This window comes from Cajanus cajan, chromosome 6, assembly GCF_000230855.2.
Source record: "Cajanus cajan strain Asha chromosome 6, NIPB_CcT2T_4, whole genome shotgun sequence".
NCBI lineage: Eukaryota > Viridiplantae > Streptophyta > Magnoliopsida > Fabales > Fabaceae > Cajanus > Cajanus cajan.
In genome coordinates this window covers 54,497,463-54,522,918 of record NC_138522.1, presented here as the reverse complement: position 1 = coordinate 54,522,918, position 25,456 = coordinate 54,497,463, and the positions used below count along the sequence as shown (strand labels likewise).

At 31.7% G+C, this 25,456-nt stretch overlaps 1 protein-coding gene across 1 annotated transcript; it reads right to left on the bottom strand.

Annotated features, from left to right (window-relative positions):
• Positions 1–5,942: 5,942 nt before the first annotated feature.
• On the bottom strand, positions 5,943–10,841 carry PAP20 (Purple acid phosphatases superfamily protein). The gene is made up of 5 exons (XM_020357633.3): positions 10,567–10,841; positions 7,317–7,611; positions 6,653–7,227; positions 6,403–6,491; positions 5,943–6,249 (listed from the first exon to the last, which is right to left on the bottom strand). The coding sequence occupies exons 1-5, from the start codon at positions 10,708–10,710 to the stop codon at positions 6,069–6,071; spliced, it is 1,284 nt and encodes a 427-aa protein (XP_020213222.1). The 5' UTR covers positions 10,711–10,841; the 3' UTR covers positions 5,943–6,068.
• Positions 10,842–25,456: the final 14,615 nt, after the last annotated feature.

Here is a 25,456-nt window from a genome sequence, read left to right as displayed (position 1 = left end):
AAATAAAGAATGGGAATGAAAGAGTAAAATCGTGATAATCAATTCATTCCATAGGGAGGGAATTGATTCTATGTGAGAAGTTTTTGTTCAAAATTTGACTTTTTTACTTTTATCTCAATTTCACTTTGCGAGGATTGATTCCAAGTTAATGGAATCAATTTTTAATCCGTAGAATAATTTTTTCTATAAATAAAATATTTTCATTTTACCGATCATACAAATATTTTTCAACCTTTCCTATCATTCCTATGAATTAGACTTCAATGAAATAATAAATCTTAAAAAAAATAAAAAATATATATATATATAACAAAACACTCAGATATACCAATATTGACTTTCTTTTTATCTAAGCTATATTTGTATTATTTTCATTCAATTTTTGCTTTGCTTTGACTGTCTCGGTTAACTTTTGGTTGTCTTTACTAAGACTTAATTGATTGCATTTTCATCAAAAAAAAATTTGGGAATAACATGCATGTTCAAACACATGCTCCTACATAAATTTAACAAGGTTTTTCACCATGATTAAAAGTAACCATTGTTTTTTTCTTTTTTCAATATAAAAAAGTTTTAACAAAGTTTTTCACAATGTTTAGTTTCAATCACATTAGGAACATTAGGCTACAATACATGTTAAAAATAGTATATTAAAGAATATATTTTTAATACTCGTCCTTTCATAGATGCTAATTTCACTTCATTTTTGTATTGTGTGCAACTTAATTAGCCATTTATGTTTAATTGGCAAGTTATAAAACACTAGCATGAATGAATTCAATGGCAAACCAATGGAATTATCATAGGGTAGTAGGAGTGTAATTGCGTAAGAAATATTTCCGCAACTCGAAACAGATTAAGCAAATTCTATACACAAGCATAACACATTTCATTATCATACACACACGAAAAGGCAAAGGCAAGAGAGCTAAACATATAAATTTATATTCCTTTCTATCATCGAGTCTAATACATCATACATCCCATAATTTTAGAAATTCATATATAAAGCCCATAAAGAGGGGTACGATAAACAAGGAAATGCAAGCGAAAATAATCGGATCACAAATGCTAGTATTATCATATGCCTGAGGCAACTACAACAACTATGATCAGTTTGGTTTTACACACCCACAAAAAAAAAAAAAAGATGTCCTATTGGGGCCATATGATGCATTTAATCTGTAACAGCTGGATTAATTGCTGGAATCAGAAGGATTTTGATTGGAACTTGAGCCAAGGTTCAGGTCGAGAATGGTGTTTGGAGCATTCATTTTTGTGTTGCCCTTTGATATCTTCTTTTTGAGTTCTGACAAAAGTGCCTGATTCTCTTGATTAAGAAGTTGAACTTTCTTCCTCAAATTTTCATTCTGTTTCATTATGTGACAATTCTGGAAGTACAACTCTAAGTTCAGCCTTTCCATGTAAACAATTCCTTCCCAAAATTATTCTCAATGCCCTATCCTGAAACCAGAATATATATATATATATATATATATATATATATATATATATATATACAAAAAAAAATCAAAATAGATAGCAATAAGATCTTGAGATAATAATACTATTAAGTACTATCCCTTGAGACATGCATACTTCAATAATAGAATCTAAACTAACTTTATATATATAAATACATACTTAAATTTATTAAAATCTATACTTCATCGTGAAAAACACAAGGATATATGATTGAAAAAAGCATAAGAAGAGATCGAGCTCGTGAGCTAAAAGAAGGAAATGCCATCATTAAAAAATTCAAAACAGAGAAGAACCATAATAATTTATTGAAATCAAAAAGGAAAAAAACAGTTATTTACAATCTTTCTTGCGAATGTGTTGCTTTGAAAAAATAATTATCCAAATCTCCACTCACTTGAAAGTTGAAAACACTAAAAGAAATGGTTTTTTTCGGCTGTCCCACGAGGGAATAAAAGGATAAAGGTCACACATAAAAAAATAAAAATAAAAATAAAGTTTTATACCAACATCTTCGTTTCGTACGAGTATGCGTATGTAATCAACAAAGTTCTTTTATTCTCAGTTTTCACACCCATATAGCTATTCAAATATTTGATAACAACATAGCCAAATGTTCCAAGTAATAAAAATTTGGATAGCTAGGGTGGGGAACTTAAAACCCCATGATATAATATAAAGAATGAGATGTTATCTTAGAGCTAGTGAAAGACAAAAAGATTACTCATAGGCACATTTCATATTAAAGAAAATAATAATTAAATGCAAGAGAAAACAAAGGCCAAAGAATTCACGTAGGAGATAGATAAAGGCCAGACACTTCTGAGACAAATAAATTATAGAACACTCAAGGTAAAAGAAGCCAACCAGAGATAGAATAACAACGAGATTTGTTTTCAAATATTTGGAAACAAGTTAAACCAGATACTAAAACAATAGCCTCATCAAATGGTTCTCAAAACACAATATACCTCGTCTATCTTTTTATGCGTGAATATTAAAATAAACAATATGAGAGAGGTGGGGTCATATGTCTTTCTCTCTTAGGCTTTTCGAAAAAGATCACCTTTTGAAGGAAGTTAACTCAAAACTTTGGTGGTGGAAACAGATTGGAGTTGGAAGGGGAATAGCAGTGAGAGAAAAGAGTGAGTTAGCAAAGGCAAGGGTGGGACAAAGTGAACAATGTGTGTGTTATAGAGCAAATTAAAGAGAGAGAGAGAAAAATAAGGAGAAGGTCGTCACGCACAGGTGGGGGATGTGTCCCTTCTGTTTCTGACACAACAATCATGCATGTGTAAGCACAGAAAATGATAGGTTAGGAGCCTAAAAGATTTTCATGTTTCGGTTCTATAATGATGCTTATGGCGTTATATGAATGACTATTCCTAAGAGCATCTCCAGTTGGAATTTTGTTTTTACTATTTTCTGTGCACTCTTTTCTTGTGAGCAGTGGCAAAATAGGCATGATTAATGCAACTGAAAAATTTGCATAATGGACATAACAGGGGTCATAATGGGTCTTCCTTCTAGGGTTTATAAAACGATGGTGGGCTAGGCCATCCCAAGATTTGTAATGATGATTTAGATTGGGTTTGTGAAACCACCATCTGGATTCAGCACCTTTCCTTAACCATTTCCCCTATCAGTTATTACTCTTTTGTTTTTATTTATGTCGTCCCTCTTATATTTTTAGTCCTTCATGATTCTCACTTTCATTTCACAATTTTCATGTGTTGGGTACTGTTGGCTATAATCATTCCCATTGCCTTAATATTATTATTTCTTTTAATTTGTTGAAATTCGACAATTTTTGTGCATTAATACTTGAAAGGAGAAGAAGAAAATGCCAAATTTTATCTTCCCTCCGTAGATAAGATCCATTTAAAAAAATTTGAGTGGTAAAAAATTTCTTCTTTTTTTTTTTTTGTGGCACCAGGGATATTGGAATGGCATAATCACTTACTTGAATGCCAGGGCTTGTACATAATTGATCAAATGTATGTATTCATTTATTTATGCTTAGGATTAGGAGTGATTTATTTAACAAATGGAATGTGAAATCATTAAAAGGGTATACAAAAAAGGGGCAAAAAAGAAAGGACGGTGAGGATGTTATGCACTTTTATTTTTTGTACAATTCATCTTGAGAATCTAGTATACTTCTAATGAAATTTCTATTCACCCATTACCCAAATAAACCATGTTTTCCTACCATTTATATTGTGATTATGTGCTAATGAAGCTTCTGAACCATTTATAATATTTTGTTTTAAGTTATTATAATGATGGTAATTATGGATGAAGTCGATGTCGATAATTAAAATACTTATTTTCTAGCCAATTTCAAGATTATGAGCTTGAAATTATTGAACGAGAATTTGGATGTGAATTGGGGCTAACATCATATCTACTCATAAGTTATGAATAGCATCACATTAAGTATCATGGTTGTTGGATAATGTATTAGATGTGGCTAATTTCCTTTTGAGAGTGAAATTATCAACCAAATATTGGGTTATTCCTCATGGAGCTCGTTCATTTCTCCCTCTTAAAAACATTACTTGCATTAATATATAATGTCTCATTGGTTGATTTTGAGTTCACTCCTTTGTCCTTATGCATACACACACAAATCTCATCAACCTAAATAAGAAATTTGTATACTTTTGAAATTTCTAATTCAATATTGTTTATATATTTTTCTTGTGAGAAGATATAACACACTTGCAAATTCATGATTTTATTATGCAAGATATAAATAAACAAAAATTATATATATTTATGGAGTAAGTGAATTCACTTACGTAAATTCTAAAATATTATTTTACTTAATTACTCATTATTTACATTTCATTTTAATTATCTAATTATTAAATTAAAAAATTAATTTAAAAGTCAACTCTACTATTTTTTACTAAATTTGAAAAGAGTATAATACATCATTATATATATTCAAATTAATGCATCATATGTTTTTTATGGGTATATGTCAATTTAAATTACTATATAATAAAATATCAAATAATTTTTAAATTTTATAAAAAATTATAAATTTAATTTATTTATTAAAAAAATTTAATTTAATAATTCAATCATTAAAATTTAATATAGATTTAAGTCGAGTCACGATGAGAGAGAAAATATATAAGGTTGAAATAGCTTAAAACTATTGATTAACGTACTCTAACATTACGGAATTTGGAAGATTTTGAGAGTAAATGAGTTAATTTGTATTTTGGGACTTATAAACTAGTTCGTAAAAAGGATAGGCTCATTCCCATAAAATCCAGCCCAATTATGCATTTCCAATGTAAATTATTACATTTGTCCTTTCAACGTCCACATGATGATACTAGGCCTTATATTATAGCATATGTGTAACAAGTCCCACATCGGGGAGGTCTCCTTACCAGGAAGGCCTTATAAGGCGGGAGGTTCTCCAACCTCTTGGGCCGGCTTTTGAGGGATGGTTCCCCTCCTTAGCCTTATGCTCGTTACAATGGTGCTTTCATTGAGAGCCAGCCAAATCGAGAAGGGCTACCCACGGAGGGTTCTGACCATCGGAGGGTTCTGACCGGCAAGGGCCGAGTGAAGTGCCGGTGAGTGAAGTACCGTGGAGTGCAGCCATCGAGGACGCTGGCTTTCGAAGGGGGTGGTAATGTAACAAGTCCCACATCGGGGAGGTCTCCTTACCAGGGAGGCCTTATAAGGCAGGAGGTTCTCCAACCTCTTGGGCCGGCTTTTGAGGGATGGTTCCCCTCCTTAGCCTTATGCTCGTTACAATATGTCTCTGAAAAAGTAATTTTAATTTTAAATGAGAAATAAATTTATAAAAAAAATTATTGATTAAATATGATTTTAATCTTAAAATACATTTATTTTTAATTTTTAAATTTAAAACTGATCTTTTTAATTTCTATAAATTTAAATTAGAAATTTTTATTTAATTTTTATATTTAAATTTTGTTAAAAAATTTATCAAATATTATCACATAAAACTTTCTTATTGTATCTTATAAAAATATTACATTAGATTTAATAAATAATGTGTAACAGTCTCAATCTGTTATTTATATATATATTATTAATGATTCCATAAATTAAAATAAGATTTTTAAAAATTATAAAAATTAAAAATAATAATTTTAAACTTAAATGGTAAAAAATAAACTTACTACAAATTTAAAGAATTAAAAATATATTTAAGCCTAAAATATTTATTTCATCAAAATTTCTCACCTTTTTTTTTTTAACTTCATTGCTAAACCAGTAGTTGATTTTACTCTTGATTAACCTACCTTGATCTTATCTTTAAACAGATTCATTTTTTAACTTGGTTGAATGTTCACTTAATCTAATTCGTCTAGTTGTTTTTTTTTTATCGATTGACGTTGAAATATATCTGCTAACAAAAATGTGCTTTTTAATTAAACTTTACCTAAGAATTTTTTTAAACCGAATCAACATAATCACTTCAATTATGACATTATTTCTTCAAAATGATTACCATAAACTTAAACGATTATGTCAACTATCATCTTGTTGTTGACATACAAGGTATACAGGGTCATTATTTTGCTCAAGTATCACTGTTTGCAAGGATTAGAGGAGAAACTTGTAATCCAGATAGAATCACTAACAACTGCTTCATCGTTATCGTTCTTATGCCATGTCCAAAGTGCATGTGATGCATTAACTACTTCAAGTACACCATGCCCAAAGCTAGCCTCCCTGAATATGGATATCTCTGGCTTGGGATCTATGTACCTGTTGTCACAGACCATAGAAAAGTAATTATAAGTTTAAATCATTATTTCTTGTACAAAAGTAATACACAACATAATTACGGTAAAAATTCTAACTGCCAAAATTAAAATAAATAAGAAAAAAAAAAAAAAAAGAGAAATGTTAATTCATTACTTGGATGCCAGGCCTTCACGGTTACCCCCATCCCCGATATTGATATACACCGGAGCGCAATTGTTAGCTCTATCTTCGTAAACTCGTGTCTGACAAAACAAGGGAATATGTTAATCAATCTTAACATATTAACATGTTGCATTAATTATTATGTAATTAACATGTGTCTGAAATTTAAAAAATTGAGTCTTAAAATTAAAGAAATAGTGGGAGAAAAATAATAAAAAAGAAATAGTAGATAGATACTGACAAATCGTTCATAGGCATGAACATGTCCTGCAAAAACAAGATCAACACGGGCATGGTAGAGCAAACCTTCCATTGCAGCTTTCATGTGAACGGATTCAGGCTCACCCTGGTGAGCGGTGTTGGAGTTATACCAGGGTGCGTGGATGAGCAGCACAAGCCAAGGAGTTTTCCCTCTGTTCACCTTTCCCAAGTCCCCTTGAAGCCATCGGTACTGTGGAGAGGAAGCGTCAAAGTCGGCGTAGGAGCCAAGCATGATCACGTGAATTCCAGCCACGTCAAAGGAATAGTAGAGGTTAGAGTCTGACCCACTCTCTTCAAACGGCATGCGCCATCTCGCATTGTACGCTGTGAACGGCGTTCTGTGAATCAACGGAATCTTCTCCACCTCGTGGTTTCCTTGGGTGACCATCCAAGGACGCTGGCTAGCCAATGGCTCAACCAATCGACCAAAGGAGTCCCATAAAACTTGGTCCAAGTCTGCGTAGGATAAGTCCCCCGGTAGTATTAACATGTCGTAGTTTGACTTACCCACGTGTTCCAAAGTTGACCTAGTCCAATCCGTTTGTCCAAGGTCCCCTACATTCAAGACATAAGTTGCTAAGACAAAAACTATGTAACATTCTTAATTCCATGACTTTATATGTTGATGGAGCATTTTCACTTACCAACTACTGCGAACTTGATTGGGAATTGGGAGGGTGTGGTCTTGAATTGTCGTGTTTGGGAAGAGGGTTGGTCACCCAAACGGTAGTAGTAGACGGTGTTGGGGTTGAGGGGGCCAATTACGACTTCGTGGATTTGACCGGATTCGTAAAGCAGAAAATGGTATGAAGAAGTGTTCCCTGTCGCAGACTCTGCGTTGGCCGAAGGGGATGGACCGTACGAAACCTTTGCTGGAGTTGGGCTCCCTGTGATCCACGATATCCTCATCATGTTTTGGCCCACTTGAGATATGTGCACCTGAAAGGCCCACCCAGTTCAACATTAGGCCTCCGAAATTTTCTCCACTTACATATATAAATAGAGAGAATTAAGTAGATGAAAATTTATCAAAGGAACACGAGAGTTACACGACAAATTCATATTGCTATAAGTCGTAAGGCGTTCCGTTCACTAACTCAAGTCATTAGGACAATTTACAAATCATACACACACAAAAGGGACAATCTTTCTAAAATTAATAAATATCAACAAATTAATAACTACTATTGTTAGACAAACACGTCAAAAAATAAAATATTACTTTTTTATTATTAAAATACATTTTTTAAGAACGAAAAACTTAAATAAACAAGCTCAAAATTGTGTCCACCAAAAAGAAAATGCAGAAAGAAAAGTTATGTTCAATAAGAATACCCTCGACCATGATATTTAAAATATGTTAGTGTAGCGTCACGGTCGGATACCGAAAGGATGTCCCTTCTTACGATAATTTCGTCGTCGCCTCGACTGGCTCCCTAAGGGCCGCTCGGTTTATAGCCGAGTTGACCCATGTACACCCTTTTCGGTCTTCTTCCGACACCCCCACTCTTTAAAGACCCACTCGGCCCGTGGCCGAGAATGCATCATAGTTTAAGCCATGTCGGCCCCCACTTTAATCTTTCAGGGCCGACATCCCACTCGGCTAAGTCCCGACTGGACCCCTTGGGAATGGGCCTAGTTGATCACGATCCGATTTATCGATCCAGCGTTTAACGTAGTATCTTTAAAATAAGAACGGTTAAGGGAAATTCCTATATTCTCGGGGCCCATGAAGCCCGTGAACGAGAAACTATAAAACTAAAAACCCTAGAGTTGAGAAGGCAGATTACACTTTTGAATGCTCTGGCACGAAAGCTTAACCGAGAAAGAAACATGTTCCGGCCAAAGGGTGGACTAGGGTTTTTTCCTAGATCGTGCCTTAGAGCCAGAGCATTCAAGAGTGTAATCTGCATTCTCAACTCTAGGGTTTTGGGTTTATGGTATGTCGTTCATGGGCCTCTTGGGCCCCGAGAATGAAGGGATTTTCCTAACCGTTCTTATCACTAGGGCGCGGGGTTAGCGTGGCTGAGTCTAGTCGGTTTATGACCGACTGGTTCCATACGGAGGGTCCAGTCGGGTTACGACCGACTAGGTCCATACCGAGGGTCCAGTCGGGTCAATACCGGGTAACAAGAGGAATCGAGTTTGCAGGTAGAGTCGGACTATGACCGACTATGTCTGTGCTGAGCCTTTGGTTGAGTTAATGTCAAGTGGAAGATCATGATCGCCCTATTGCCGAATAGAAGACCAGGTCGGATTGCGACCTGGACGACACAAAACCCTAGTGCACCTTTTGGCCGGAACAGTTAGCATAAAATAAAAATTATTAAAAAATGTTTTTAAAATTTTTGAAGAGAGTGTGAGACACAAACAAACGTTGATGCCCACATAAGTAGTGTGTTGTTCTACGTTAAATGGTGTGAAGGACTTGCTTATGCTACTCTTCTCTCTCAGTCGCTGTTCAACCATATTGGTTTGGTAGCAGATTAAGCCAATACTTTTCTTATTTTGGTAATCAAACATGTTCTCTTGTTCACCTAACTAACTATTAACCAGTATGGACACAAACAGAGACATCTGCTTTTTAAATACAAGGAAAAAAAACCTAATTCATGTTAACCAAGAAAATTAGTTATCACCAATTAATTATATTAGCCTTCTTTAAAAAATAACTATTTTTTTCGGTAAAAACAACTTTATTTTTTAAACTACCATTTCTTACAACTTAATATTAAAAATAAAATCTTAATTAAATAAAAGAGTATTTTTAAATATAACTTTAAATAAAATAAAATTAGTAAAAATTTATTTATATTTAGAATCAACTTAAACATGAGTTTTTTTTTTTAACTTATCTTCTAGAGTATCAACATGAAAATTTTAGATTAAATTATATTTTTACTCTGTTATTTTTATCAATTTATAACTTTAGTTTTTTATTTTAAAATAAAAATATTTAATGTCTTACTTTTAAAATTATACGATTTTAGTCTTAATTATGATTTGATATCTGCTAAAAATAAAGAAAGAAAATAAATAAATAAATTTATTTATTTATTTTATAAATATCATTATTTAATAATAATATTAAAATAAATATCATGATTTAATAATGTTATCAAAATAAAAATAAATAACCTTATTTAATGATTTTATTAAAGTAAATATTTAATTTAATGTTTTAGAATAAATTTCTTTTCTTTTATTTTTTAATAATTATATTTATTAATGTAATCATCTGAAATTTAATTGATGTTTAGCCAATTAAAAATATAATTTAAATAAATAATAATTTTGACAAATGTTTTTCGGACAACTACTATTGTTAACCAAGGTTGGATTAATGGTAGAATCAAAATTACTAATTCTCAAAATAAAAATAAAAAAGTCTCTATTTCAAAATAAAAAATTAAAATTGAGAATTAATAATAAAAAAAAAAAAAAAAAAAAAGGAAAACTATAAGAATGTAATTTAACCAACAACAAAAAATGTATTTGCAGGATAAACACCAACTTATGAAGGGTACCTTACGTTACTTTATTTACTATCAGATCACAAAATATTTTTCGTTTTTGGATAAGATAAACTTCTATACACTCAAATAATTTTCTTATGATTTAAACTAAAGATCACAAAGTCTTATGTTTGAAATTTGTTATCCTTATTATAATTTTTTATTGTTAAAAAAATCATTTTCCCATTGAAAATGTGAACTTCAAACATAAATGAGCAGGCCATGGAGTTTCAGCAACATTAAATGAGAAAATTAATGTGAATTTCCAGCAACTTTGCGATTTTGGTGAGAGGACATGCAAATAATCTAAGCAATAATAACTTATAAAGTGAATGCAGAAAATTAAACGTGAAATTGTAAAGTAGTAGTTGAAGTGCACCTGTTGAGGCGTGTTGGGGTCTTCATCTGCATTTGGAACATAGAGAGTTTCACGAGGTGGTGGTCGAATGTAACCATAAACGGCATCGAGTTCGACGATTCCGATGATTAGCAAAAGCAAAAGCACACATATTCGAACCGCCATCGTTTTCAGTGCTAAGGTTTTCACTAAATTAACGAAGGTTGAAGTTGAAGGAAGAAGAAGAAGAGGTGGCAGATCAGATCGGAACGAGAGTAACACTAAATATTTAGCTATTACGTGATTTGAATATTCTACCTATCTGTGTCCCGAGTTATTTATAGCGTTCACACTTCACAGTTCCTACAGTGAACTAATAAATGTCAAATCTTCAATGTAGAAGTGTCTTGGTTCTTCTTCCTTAAAAAAATATTTTAATGACCTGGATTTTTTTATTTCAATAATACTATAAGTAAATAAAATATTTCTCTAAACATTACTCATCAATATTATTTTCCTTGATATCACTTTTTCTTTTTAATTCAATGAAACTCTTCTTCCAATTCCGACTTCCGTAGGGATCCAGAAATCCCGATCGATTCGTGGGAGCAATGTTCGTATGTAGATTTATAACATTAAACATATTACGTTTTATTTGTAAAATTTATGATGTAAGATATTTATTATGTATCTTATTTTACTTTTTTAGGTTCTATATTATCATATCATATTTAAATAATTATTAAATAACTTATTAAATTTTTTAATAATTATTAATAATTTTTTCTTAGATACTGTATGATTTACCATTTATTTTCCTCTTTTTCAAAGTTGGGTGGTGTAAAAGTAATAATTTTGAAGGTTAAATTAATCCTTTATAGGTTTTCTAAATTTTTAATTAGATCTTTATAATTAAGATCGTTCTAAAATAATATTTAGAATTTAATTTTTTTAATTAAATTTTCTATTCATTAGACTCGTTAAAATTCCGTTATGTTGACTAGATATGTTAATTATTTTTTAATTTTATTTGTTTTAAATTTTTAATTAGGTTTTTAATTTTAATAGACTAATTATCCTAAAATTTAGGATTTATTTCACATTTAGATTTAAAAATATTTCAAACTTTAAACTAGATATTTTTTAAATTCTATATCTATTCATAAAAAGTAAAAAAAAATAAAGAAAAAAAATTGTCAGCACAATTTAAATATTAGTTTAATATTTTAATTTGTACAATACAAAAAAGTATAATTTAATTTTTTAATAAATAATTTTTTAAAATATATTAAATAATAACCCTTATATATAAAAATATGAATGATTATCTTGTACAAAAATATTTTTAGAAATTTTTCTTTAGTGAGAAGATTTTTAAAAATTCTTTTGACTTTTATCTAATTCAATTTTTATTTATCATAATTATTATAAATTAAATTTTTAATATTTTCAAATAAATTATCAATAAATAAAAATAATCTTGTACTATAAAATGAGTTATTTAAAATAAATTTAAAAATATAATTTATATTTAAAAATATTTATTTATTCAAAATTTAAATATTATTTATATACTCAAACATAATATTTATTTATATACATAATTTATTTTGAAATTTAAATTATATATAATAAACATTTAACATTAACACTAGACAGACTAAAAATATTATGTAAATAATTATTTCAAAAATAATATCATTTAAGATAATTATAATAATTTATAGGTAGAGAAGATATAGTACTAGCAATTAGTTAGTATTTTACCCGATACATGATAAATGTTTATTTTATATAGTTATGATTTATAATAAATATTTTTTAATATTTAAATTAATCAATATAAATAATATATCATAGTTATGAAATTGATAATTTCTTTTAAAAATATTTTTTTTGTCTATATAATTTAAACTTTAAATAATTTTTAAAATAAATTCAAACTAAATTATGTTTAAGTTGATTTTTTTTCAACTAAAGCGTTTTAAATTTTTTTTAAACCTTTCATCTCTTTAAATTTATCTTTTTTTCTTTTTAATTTTCAACAGAGTTTATTTTATTTTTAATTTAATTTATTGATTATACAATTAGTAATATAAGTAACATATTAATTAATTTTTAAAAAAATATTAATTAGTTAACCAATTATAAAGTCAAATATTTAATAAAAATATTATTAATTAAAATTGATAACACAAAAGCATAATTCAATTTCAAACCAAAATTAAGTTATTATCTTAAATAATATGTCACTTATGTTCTTTAATTAAAATTTAAAGTTCAATCTCTGACTTAAATATAAAGCTTTAACTGAAAATATCACCTTAAAAGTCAAAATTTAAGATTGTAACATACCACATGTAAATATTTAATATTGTAAAATTCACACATTTTAATTTTTACACCACATTTTAGTTTCTTTAGTTTTCGAAAGATTCAGAAGCCAAATAGTAATAAATTTAGGTTAATTTAAAAATTAAAAATCGCACATGCTAAATTAAATCATTACTATAAAGTGTTTTTTCTTAACTTTCTAATTATATAAATTATTTCTTATTAAAAAAGGTAAGTGCTAAAAACAATATCTGCAAAATGCAACATTTTTATAATGATTTGGACGATACGTAACCATTGTCACAAAACAAAGGCAACTAATAATGTGTCAATTTGTTTAGAATTAAAAAATATTATTAAAAAAAGTGCTTTTTGAAAATAGAAAATTTCTAATAAGTAGATAAAAATCTGTGTCATAATTAAAATAAATAGAAAATTGTCTATTTTATAAAATAAACAATTTAGGAAATACGTTAAAAAAATAATTCATTTTATTAAAAATTGTATTTTAAAATAAAAATGTTTCAAAGAGGGTCTCAATAATTAATTGATTCTTTCTGCTCCCAATTAAATATTTAAATGGGAAACAAAATCCTGAAATAAATTGACCAATATGGTTTCTTAAGAGGTTTAATTAATGATTCGCACGAAAACTTGATGAAAACTTACAAGAAAGCATTCTGCGGGAAAGAAAATTATGACGACGATAGCGATATGATTTTCTGGCATTGCGACTGCGATTTACTTTTCCTTTGTCTGGGCGAAGAGTATAATTGGAACTTCGGGGCGTGGAGGGCATGCAAAGGGTGAATGCATGCATCGTTGTTAATGCTTTTGCTTTTGCACTCACAAGTCAACTTGTTTGTACTGAAATGGGAAGGAATTAGATTTGCTTCTTAATTTGTCTTTCTAGATCAATGCTTATTTGTTCATTGGATTTCGTAGACTAATGAACTTATATTGGATAAAATGGAAATCAAAAGAAAATTTCATATCTTGAAAGCAACATTTTTTTTTATCGGATTAATTTTATTTTTAAAATAGAAGTGTAAATAATATTAAAAAAAATATTTAAAATAATAAGAAACACATACATAATTAGTTAAAACAAATAATTCAAAAAGTAGCTTAAATTATTTGAAAATTTTAAAAAAATATACATAATACTTGTTCCTTTTGTAAAAAAAAAATCATTTGGAGTCATAAAAATATTATCGTTAAATACTGTTATTTAATTATATATTATAAATAAATTATCAAATTTCATATATCAATTTCCATCAAAATATCTTTGAATTATTTCATTCAAAATTTTGGAATTTTCACTTTTTTTTAATGATATAAATGAAATATAGGATGCAACATTGTAAGTCTTAATTATTGTCGTTTAGTAATATTATATATGATGTTTGAAGTGTGTTGTGGAGTTTTTGAGAGTTAAAAAACTCTTAATAGTTTGATTAATTTCAAGAATCTTTGTCTAAATGTTTAGTTGATCTTAATAGGAGGAAATACAAAAGATTCTTTTTTAAGAATGAGTCTCATAAACTCAATTCCTCAAAGACTTTAGAGAGAGAGTAGAATGAGAAGTTTTGGTGACTAAATCTTCTTCTTCTTCTCTTAGATTTTCTGAGAGACTTAGAGTTGTGATCTTGTTGCTAGTGAGATTCAAAACTATTTGAAGTTGAGAATTTGAGTTGGGTGATTGCAAAGTTTTGTGAACATGAATAGAGTATTTAAGTCTATTGCATGTTGTATATATAATGTGAGAATTATTGAGTTTATGTATGTCGTTATGTGATGATATATGTAGAAGTTGTATGATGGATGATGATAATGAGCATTGATATGCTATTTATGGTATGGTTGAAACGTTGATAAGCATTGACAAGCTACTCTTTTGTATGATTGAACTTTGAGTTGAACACTGATATGTAGTTATATAATTAAAAATGGTGGTTGGGCACTGATATGTTGTTATGAATATGTTGTCTAGCATTAGTATACTAAGTATAATTAGTATGATTGAATCATTATGTACATTGACTTGAGGTAATGTATATAAAAAATGTATGTTGGGATGTTGTAAATTATTTTTATAAAGTTGAATTAAAATTCTAACTCACTTTCTTCATATGACATGAAAGTCTAAATTTTTGTGATTAATTATCATCTAATATATCGTGTCACTCACTATCAAGTTGTTATTGGGTCATTTATAAAAGTTTAGTCTTGCGTCAATTGACAAAATATTATAACAATGTATATAAATAGAGAACATTTTTTATCTCATAAATAAATATGGAAAAGTTAAATTAAAATCTTAGTCCACTTTATCAAAGAGTATGAAAAAAAAATTGATATGGAAGACGTGGTTGTTGCATGTTTGTGATTTGCGATTGGGCCTCATTGTGCAAAAATATACCTCGACTTAGGTATGGTGGTTTTGGGTATGAAATCATAGGGTTGCGTTGTCAAGGTGTTTGTGGTTACGATAAATTGGGTGTTTGGCTTGGTCAATTGTTGTCACTATAGTGTCTTGTGGGAATAACCATGGAGTGGAACAATTTGTCTTGATTTCAGTTTTTTTATATTATCATGTGAAAGATATTGGCTTGAAAATAATGCACCACAAACTTATTTATTCCTCCCTTTATAGCAAATGTTATTTTATATTATTTTACATAAATTAAAAAAACAAATAAATAATAAAATAATAATAATTTAACTTTTTGATTAATTTTTTATTAGAGACTGTGTAACATAAACTCACTTTCTTCATAATATCATTAGTCATATAAATAGAAAATAAATAATTAATACTATATTAAAAAATTAGTCTGTTCCGGTTAAAGGGTGGACTAGGGTTTTTTCCTAGATCGTGTCTTAGAGCTAGAGCATTCAAAAATGTAAACTACCCCCCTCAACTCTAGGGTTTTTGGGTTTTATAGTTTCTTGTTCACGGGCCTTATGGGCCCCGAGAATGTAGGGATCTCTTTAGCCGTTCCAATATGGAAATACTTGGTGAGTGAAGGTGGGACCTCAACATTGCCAAGTGTCCAATCAGATAATGACCGAGTAGGCCTTTATGGGTGAGTGAGATCAGTATCTGGTTGACGTGGCCCAAACTGGTTATATGCCGATTGACTCTAAGAGGGTGAGTCGGCCAAGGTTACAGTCGGGTGATCAAATGAGGGGAGATCAGGTCGTGAATCGGCCTGGGCAGTGCAAGGGTTTATAGTCGACCTCACATGCATAGTAGCCCTTATAGTCCGCGATACCAATCGGCCTACGGTCGAGTCGGCGATACCAATCGGCCTACGGTCGAGTCGACGATATCAATCGGCCTACGGCCGAGTCGGGAATACCAATCGGCCTACGGCCGAGTCGGCGATACCAATCGGCATACGGCCGAGTCGGCGATATCAATCGGCATACAGCCGAGACGGTCCACTTGCCCTCCAGCCTTGAGCCTATAAGGCGAAAAGGCTTAAGGTGTAGTCCTTATAGTCGGTGATACCAATCGGCCTACAGCCGAGACGGTCCACTTGCCTTCCAGCCTTGAGCCTATAAGGCGAAAAGGCTTAAGGTGTAGTCCTTATAGTCGGTGATACCAATCGGCCTACGGCCGAGACGGTCCACTTGCCTTCCAGCCTTGAGCCTATAAGGCAAAAAGGCTTAAGGTGTAGTCCTTATAGTCCGAGATACCAATTGGCCTACGACCGAGACGGTCCACTTGCCTTCCGGCCTTGAGCCTATAAGGCGAAAAGGCTTAAGGTGTAGTCTTTATAGTCGGTGATACCAATCGGCCTACGGCCGAGACGGTCTACTTGCCTTCCGGCCTTGAGCCTATAAGGCGAAAAGGCTTAAGGTGTAGTCTTTGGGGCGTTTGTCGCTTCGATTCTTGATCCCTCGAGACTTGACAAGAGATGTCCTTTCTTTTTAGCAATCATTTATTTACCGATCAAAATGACGAGATATTAACTTAGTGAAGGATGAAAAATTTTCTAAGTTAAACCTTTAAGTTTTGACAATCAAATCGCCCCAATTCCAATTTAAAGAAAGAGATAATACCGAGCGCACTTGATCCATGAGAAAAATTCTAAGTTATCAAACTTGAGGATTTTTTGAAGACCATTTAGTCGCCTAAACACCGAGCTCGAATGGCCAGTGAGAAGAATTCTAAGTTACAAGCTTAATTGTTTTTGAAAACCGTTGTTCAGTTGCCCAAATACCGAGAGCACACGACAAATAGGAAAAATTCTAAGTTAAAAATAGGGATTTTTGAACCAAAGATAATCATTTAATTTCCGATTGCAATGACCAATGACCCCAAAATATATTGTAACATTTGAGGTTTTCAAACAGAAAGTGATCGCCACAATTCCGGGTGACGCAATGAAAATCTTCCAAGTTTTAAAACGTATTTTTCCCAAATACAATTGGCCATATGCCGATTTTTAAACAAAAGTTTTCTAAGTTTAAAAACTAAGTTTTCCATAGACAATCGGTCAAACACCGAGTTCCGTACTCAAAATTCTATTAGTTTTCAAAGTAAACTCGGCCAAATGCCGAGTCCCGTACTTACAGTCGCTCGAATCCCGATTCCGTTTTGGTGAGAAAATTCATCTTTGATTGCTAGGACTCCAAATCAAGGACGTAAATGCACTATTCCAAGTTAAAATCAATAACGTAGGAGGTGCCCAATTTCCGATTCATTTTGGTAATAAAAATTCACCTTTGATCATCCAAATTCCGACTTAAACAAGATAAGGGAAAAAATCCAAGCTTAAAATCAATTAAATGAAATCGTCCAAAATCCGACTGAAATAAGCAACAAGTTTCATATTTAGTCGCCAAAATACCGACTTGAACAAGGTAAAGAAAATCATCTAAGTTTAAAAATCAATCATATGAGAGGGTCTTCCGATATCTAACTGTGTATGAGTAACCAAGTTCATATTTTGTCGTCAATATACCAATTGAAAGGGTTGAATGGGGACAAGCCGACCCTCCAGATTTATACCCGCCCAGTCGGCATTTTACCGATCAATCACGAGTTTGGTCTATCTTCGAGTTATTTATACTCGCCCAGTCGGATTTTTACCGATCAATCACGAGTTTGGTCTGTCTTCGAGTTATTTATACTCGCCCAGTCGGATTTTTACCGATCAATCACGAGTTTGGTCTGTCTTCGAGTTATTTATACTCGCCCAGTCGGATTTTTACCGATCAATCACGAGTTTGGTCTTCGAGTTATTTATACTCGCCCAGTCTGATTTTTACTGATCAATCACGAGTTTGGTCTGCCTTGGAGTTATTTATACTCGCCCAGTCGGATTTTTACCGATCAATCACGAGTTTGGTCTGTCTTCGAGTTATTTATACTCGCCCAGTCGGATTTTTACCGATCGATCACGAGTTTGGTCTTCGAGTTATTTATACTCGCCCAGTCGAATTTTTACCGATCAATCACGAGTTTGGTCTGTCTTTGAGTTATTTATACTCGCCCAGTCGAATTTTTACCGATCAATCACGAGTTTGGTCTGTCTTTGAGTTATTTATACTCGCCCAGTCAGATTTTTACCGATCAATCACAAGTTTGGTCTTCGAGTTATTTATACTCGCCCAGTCGTATTTTTACCGATCAATCACGAGTTTGGTCTTCGAGTTATTTATACTCGCCCAGTCGGATTTTTACCGATCAAACACGAGTTTGGTCTTCGAGTTATTTAAACTCGCCCAGTCGGATTTTTACCGATTGATCACGAGTTTGGTCTTCGAGTTATTTATACTCGCCCACCGATCAATCACGAGTTTGGTCTGTCTTCGAGTTATTTATACTCGCCCAGTCGGATTTTTACCGATCAATCACGAGTTTGGTCTTCGAGTTATTTATACTCGCCTAGTCAGAATTTTACCGACAATCACGAGTTTGTCTTCGAGTTATTTATACTTGCCCAGTCGGACTTTTGCCGACAATCACGAGTTTGGTCTTCGAGTTATTTATACTCGCCCAGTCGGATTTTTACCGATCAATCACGAGTTTGGTCTTCGAGTTATTTATACTCGCCTAGTCGGAATTTTACCGACAATCACGAGTTTGTCTTCGAGTTATTTAGACTCGCCCAGTCGGACTTTTGCCGACAATCACGAGTTTGGTCTTCGAGTTATTTATATTCGCCCAGTCGGACTTTTGCCGACAATCACGAGTTTGGTGCCTTTAAATAACACACCTGTCGATCATGGAAAAATAAAAGAGATGGTATTTAATAAAGTTGGAATTATTGGTTAGTGGTGCCTCGTTAAAAACCTTATCGGCAAAAAACCTTTTCACGTTTTTATATGGAATAAAAATCTCTTGGGACGACCCCAACTTCTCGGTTTTCAGTTGCCCTTTTGTTGATTTGTCCCTCCTCCGTCTTGATGTGACTCAGGGTGAAAGCTCTCACCTCCGACATCGTTTGACAATTCGCTTTCTCCAGCACGATGTCGAAAGCTCCAGACCTTAAGCCCTTCTGGAACGCGATGACTGCCATCCTTTCCTCCAAGGACGCTATCATCAAGGCGACCTCATTGAACCTTTGCAGAAAGTCCTTCAACGACTCCTCCCGCTGCTGTTTGAGATCGAACAAGTCCGATGTGATCGGTGGCTTCTTCTTGTTAGCGGCGAACTGTGTCATGAAGAGCCGACTAAAGACATCAAAGTCGATGATTGATCGGTCAGGGAGACCACTAAACCAATCCAGTGCTGCTTTTTTGAGTGTACCCATGAATAGTTTGCAGCGGACTTCCAAACTTCCTCCACAAATCAACATTTGAGCGCGGAAATTTGTCAAGTGCTGACTGAGATCCTGAGTTCCATCAAAAGGTTCGACTTGGGGAATCCGATGATCCCTCGGGATGGTTTTGGCCTCTATGGCCTCCGAAAAAGGTCGAAAATCCCTGGGGACTTCCATCATGACATCTTCCTCCACCGTCCTGGCGTTGACCGTTATCATAGCTTGCATCTCGTCCGCCCGCCTCCTAATCTCCTCATTTTCTCGTTGAATAGCCTCCTCTCTCTCCCTGGATCGCACATTCTCCTCCCTCAAACCGTTGATCAATGTCATCATCTCCTCCATGGTAGGGTGTTGTGAGTCGTTGTTGGATGTGCCGCCTCTCGCCATGGTAAAGTGCGGGTTCTCCTATGTTACTTGGGGCGTAGGAAAAGTTTCACCGTAGCCCCACGGTGGGCGCCAAAATGTTCCGGCCAAAGGGTGGACTAGGGTTTTTTCCTAGATCGTGCCTTAGAGCCAGAGCATTCAAAAGTGTAAACTGCCCCCTCAACTCTAGGGTTTTTGGGTTTTATAGTTTCTTGTTCACGGGCCTTATGGGCCCCGAGAATGTAGGGATCTCTTTAGCCGTTCTAATATGGAAATACTTGGTGAGTGAAGGTGGGACCTCTTGATGGAATAACACTAAGGCCGAGAAGACCAATAGGTGATATATTAAAGGAGGCAAGAGGAATGGGTTAGTGAGGCCACTTTTGGACCTTAGCTCCTAAGTTCTTTTTAATCATAGAATTTATTTTACTTGTATTTCCAATTTTACCCTTGTATTTTGGGGTGTTTAGGACTTAGAAATTATTTTCCCTTGTATTTTCCTTTTTACCCTTGTATTATGGGGTGCTCTAGATGATTAGGGTTTTTAATTTTGGGCTAGGGTGTTAACTAGAAGGGTGACACATTTTTTTGGTGTTCATTGGATCTATTTTTGGTGTTAGAAAGGCTTAGGCCCAAGTGGAGGGCAAAGGTTGCATGGTCTTATCATGCACCTAGATATAGCCAATCTAAACCCAAAGATTCCATCCTTGGCCACCAAGTTGCATCTAGGGTTCATTTGCATTTCATTTGGAATGCATTTGCCTACTCCAAATGCAACCCTAGATGTCTCCCCTCCTATAAATACCCAACACCCCACACCTTGTAAATACTTTGGATATTGAATATAAAGAGAGCCTTTAGTGCCTTTATATCTTTCTTTAGTCACCCTTGGCTATTTTCGGCCAAACCCTACCATCTCCACCTTGAGAGAAACAACCCTAGAAGTGGCCTTCATCATTATGAAGTGAGCCAACCCTAGAGTACCATTCTCAAGCATTTCCTCAAACACCTTCTACCCAACCTTCATTTTCGTCCATTACATCATCATCCACCCTAAAACCTTGGTCCACCTTTGAAGAACTTGATCCTTGGAGAAGGCGTCCTCCTCCTTGCTCATCATCTCAAGTTCATGCAAGTAAGGATGTCATCACCTCTCCATTGCCGAGTGTCCAATCAGATAATGACCGAGTAGGCCTTTATGGGTGAGTGAGATCAGTATCTGGTTGACGTGGCCCAAATTGGTTATATGCCGATTGACTCTAAGAGGGTGAGTCGGCAAAGGTTACAGTCGGGTGATCAAATGAGGGGAGATCAGGTCGTGAATTGGCCTGGGCAGTGCACAGGTTTATAGTCGACCTCACATGCATAGTAGCCCTTATAGTCCGCGATACCATTTGGCCTATGGCCGAGTCGGCGATACCAATCGGCCTACGGCCGAGCCGACGATACCAATCGGCATACAGCCGAGTCGGCGATATCAATCGGCATACAGCCGAGACGGTCCACTTGCCCTCCAGCCTTGAGCCTATAAGGCGAAAAGGCTTAAGGTGTAGTTCTTATAGTCGGTGATACCAATGAGTCTACGGCCGAGACGGTCCACTAACATTTATTTTAAGACTTTTTTTTCCCTAATGTATAACACCTATTATGAAACGTTAGAGCATTATCTTTTTATACGACAAGTAAAAAAGTTATTACATCACCATTGACTGAGTTATTAATATATATATAGAGGGGTGTGGGACCTAAAAAAATAAATAAAAGTAACTGTACAAATATCCATAATCATAAAAGCGGAGAAGTGTAAGAACCTAAAAATAAATTTTTTAAAAAAATAGTTAATGCAGAAAACCAAAAACTTAAAGGCAATGATCGGTACAATAAGTATAACCAGTGGCGGATCTTCGTAGGGACGGGGAAGTCACGGCTCCCCCAAACTTTTTTAAATCTTTTTTTTATTATATATATATATATATATTAATATTATATTTATATATTATTATATTATTAATTATAATAAAATTAAAAAAAATTAAGTTAAAAAAAGAGAAATTTTATTATTTTTTTAACTAATAAAAAATTTAATTTATAATTATATATATATATATATGAAAATAATCTGGCACCCCTAAAAATAATCTGACATCCTTGAAATTTTTTTTCAAGTTCTGCCACTGAGTATAACCATAAAGGCAAAGGGTTGAAAAGATCCAAAAGCATAAAAGCTAATTCATAGGAGTACTTGATTAAAAATGTAATGAAAAAATTTAAGAACCTAAAAATAAAATTTTTAAAAAAATTGTTAATGCAGAAAACCAAAATCTTAAAAGCAATGAGTACAATAAGTATAACCCATAAAGGCAAAGGGTTGAAAAGATCCAAAACCATAAAAGCTAATTCATAAGAGTACTTGATTAAAAATGTAATGAAAAAAAATGTATAAATATTTGTTCTAAAATATCAATATAAAATATACCATGAACATGATATAGTATCAAAACTTGATTCACACTTTAATTACTGTTTTAAAATACTTTTTAATACAATAATGTTAATTAATATTAACATGTTATTGCTGTCCAAAAACATTATTAATATATTATTAATGTATCACACTCTTTATTAATACGGTATATGCATGGTAATTAATATTAGTATGGTAATAAATAATATTAGTATGCAACACACGTGTTTAAATACATTATTATTAACGAAATTTAATGTAAATCACACGATTACATAAATCAAGTTTCACTCCTTAAATAATACCTACTTATAATTTTATAGTTTTTAATAAATGTAATCATGATAAAAAAAATTAGAAAAAACAAAAAAAAAAGTTAGAAAATATATTATTAGAAATTCGCTTAAAAAAATTTGACACGAAAATTCACTTAACTTTTAAACACAGTATTATTATATATATAAAAACTATTATTAATTAAAAATTCTAAAATTGTAACTTATTCAACTCTTGCTCATAGTTTTATAACTTAAAAAATTTTCATCGATAATAATAAAATTGTATTATCAGTTGCGTTTAATGCACGGCTGTTCATAATATTTTAACCTTTTTCTCCATAAATATATTTGTCCATTTTATGAAATAGGCACGGCTCCTTCCAAATCCATAGCAATTTTTTTGGGAAGCATATTCTAAAGATATTCCGAAAAATAAAAATTACTTGTCGGCAAGAATAAGCTAACTTTTGAGAATCTAGAAGTCGTTGTTTGTATGTTTGATGTCTAACACGTGTACCTAAAATACGCTTAACCATAAAAGATAATAACCTCCCTAATGTCTCAAAATATCTATATGCGAAATTATAACCAATTTTCTAAAAATAAACTATCGGGTTCAAGTTTTATATATAAAGAAAATATATATCAAATTTCTCAGTATGAGACTAATTATCATAAAGTCAATAAGTATTTTTTTACTTAGGATACTCTCAAAAAAAAAAAAAAACTTCTTCTGTATATTTACCAAGCTTGTTAATGAACATGGCATAGTAAACGAATAAAATGAGATAAAGTAGTGCGTGTTTGGTTTGAATTTTGTAATATGATTTTTTAGGTGAATAAAAATAACTTCTCATAATTCTTACGTAAATATGAGATTTGAATGTGAAAATTTATTATAACATATGTATAAAAAGCTGAACCAAACACGCATGTAATTGCTTTCCCATGCGACTATTGCTAGGCCACCATTGCTACTGTTATCCTCTGAAGTTCTCAGTGTATGTTGATGGTGTTGAAAGAAAAAATAAAATAATCGATGATGTTAATTGCTAAGGAAAAAAATACATAAATGATGTTTGTTTTATACTTCATACCGAACTTGGGAAAGATCTCTATTACCGATATAAATCATTCACGCAAGCAAATTTGATATTACATGCAAACTAATTAAAATCTTAAAGCGTGATATCTATCCAACTAAGACTTCTTTGATTACTGTACACTCCAACAAATACAGTTCTCTTTCATGTTATTATATATACACATATATACCTTTCGGTATTTGTTTCTCGAATCTTATATTTTTGTTATTAAATCTCACTTCTGTTATATATTCGTATTTTTTACAGTAAAATAAAAGTTATATTAAAATTGTATATCTATATATAGAATTTCGTAAAATATATTCTGACTCTGAATCAGACAATGAAAGTCCAAGTATACATTTTTAAACTGTATCTTAATTATAATAATTTATAAATAAACAAAGAATTTTGTAATATTTTACGCATTTTAATATATGAATAAAAAATTGTTGGGGCAAAATTTAGCTTTGTAAATTTTCAATACATTTATATCTCTTTCAATAATCATTAAAAATAGAATTCATAAATTATAAAAAAAAATATAATACAAAACTATGTCATTTTTATTTATTTAATAACTTTAAAATTTTAAAATAAGAGCTTAAAATTTTTCTTGATAACTATTTTTTTCACCAACATGATGGTTTTAGTGTGTGTTTGACACTACATCACATCAACTTATATATGCGTCTAGAAGAAGCAAATATTTATAACTTTTGCATCTATTATCAATTTTAACATAATTTTTGAATCTAACGTAAGTAAATAACGTCATTCCAAACACACACTTAATGTAAAAATGAATTTAAATCAATTAAGATTTGGAATTCTAGTATTAGAAATAAAATAAATTAATTGTGAGGATAAATCTCACAAAAAGTCAACTAAATTTTGCATATCTATTTATGGAACAATATAATTACTAGAAAGATAAAACTTTTTTACATCATTAATCAATCTTAAATCATTTTTTCTTAAAATAATTATTATAAAAGTGAACAATTTATATCATATATATTGATTTATAATTTTATAACAACATATGTATATTACAAATATTTTAATTGAAGTTTTAAAATATTATGAATTAAGAGTTTGTTTAAGACAAAAGTAAAATTTATATGTTTTAATAAGCAATTATATGTATAATTGGTTATTGTCATAATTGCTTATAATTATTGAAATGAGATTTTGTTTAAGTAAATTTGTTAAAAAAATATTTTAAGATATTTAATTTTATTTGAATATAACAAAAAAAAATAACTTTTATATAATACCAAGGTGAAAGGAAAAAAAAAATTTAAAAATAATTGTAAGTTTCAATCCTTATTTGCAAGAAAACAACTTATTTTTAAGAATTTTCTTTCATAAATTTTATTATTTCTGCAAACCTAGCTGCAACTTATTTTATAATCAAAATTTTCAATATAAAAAAAAATAGCTGAAATGGTATAGGAGGGGTGGGTGGGTGGGGGGAATTCTCTCAAACATGCTCTAAGTTTGTTTTTAAGCAACTAAAACATGCTCTAAGTGTGTTCTAGGCTTTAATCCTTACCGCTCCCACGATTTGTATCTATATCAATTTACAAATTTAGTAATAGTTTGAGAAGGTTACACGTATCA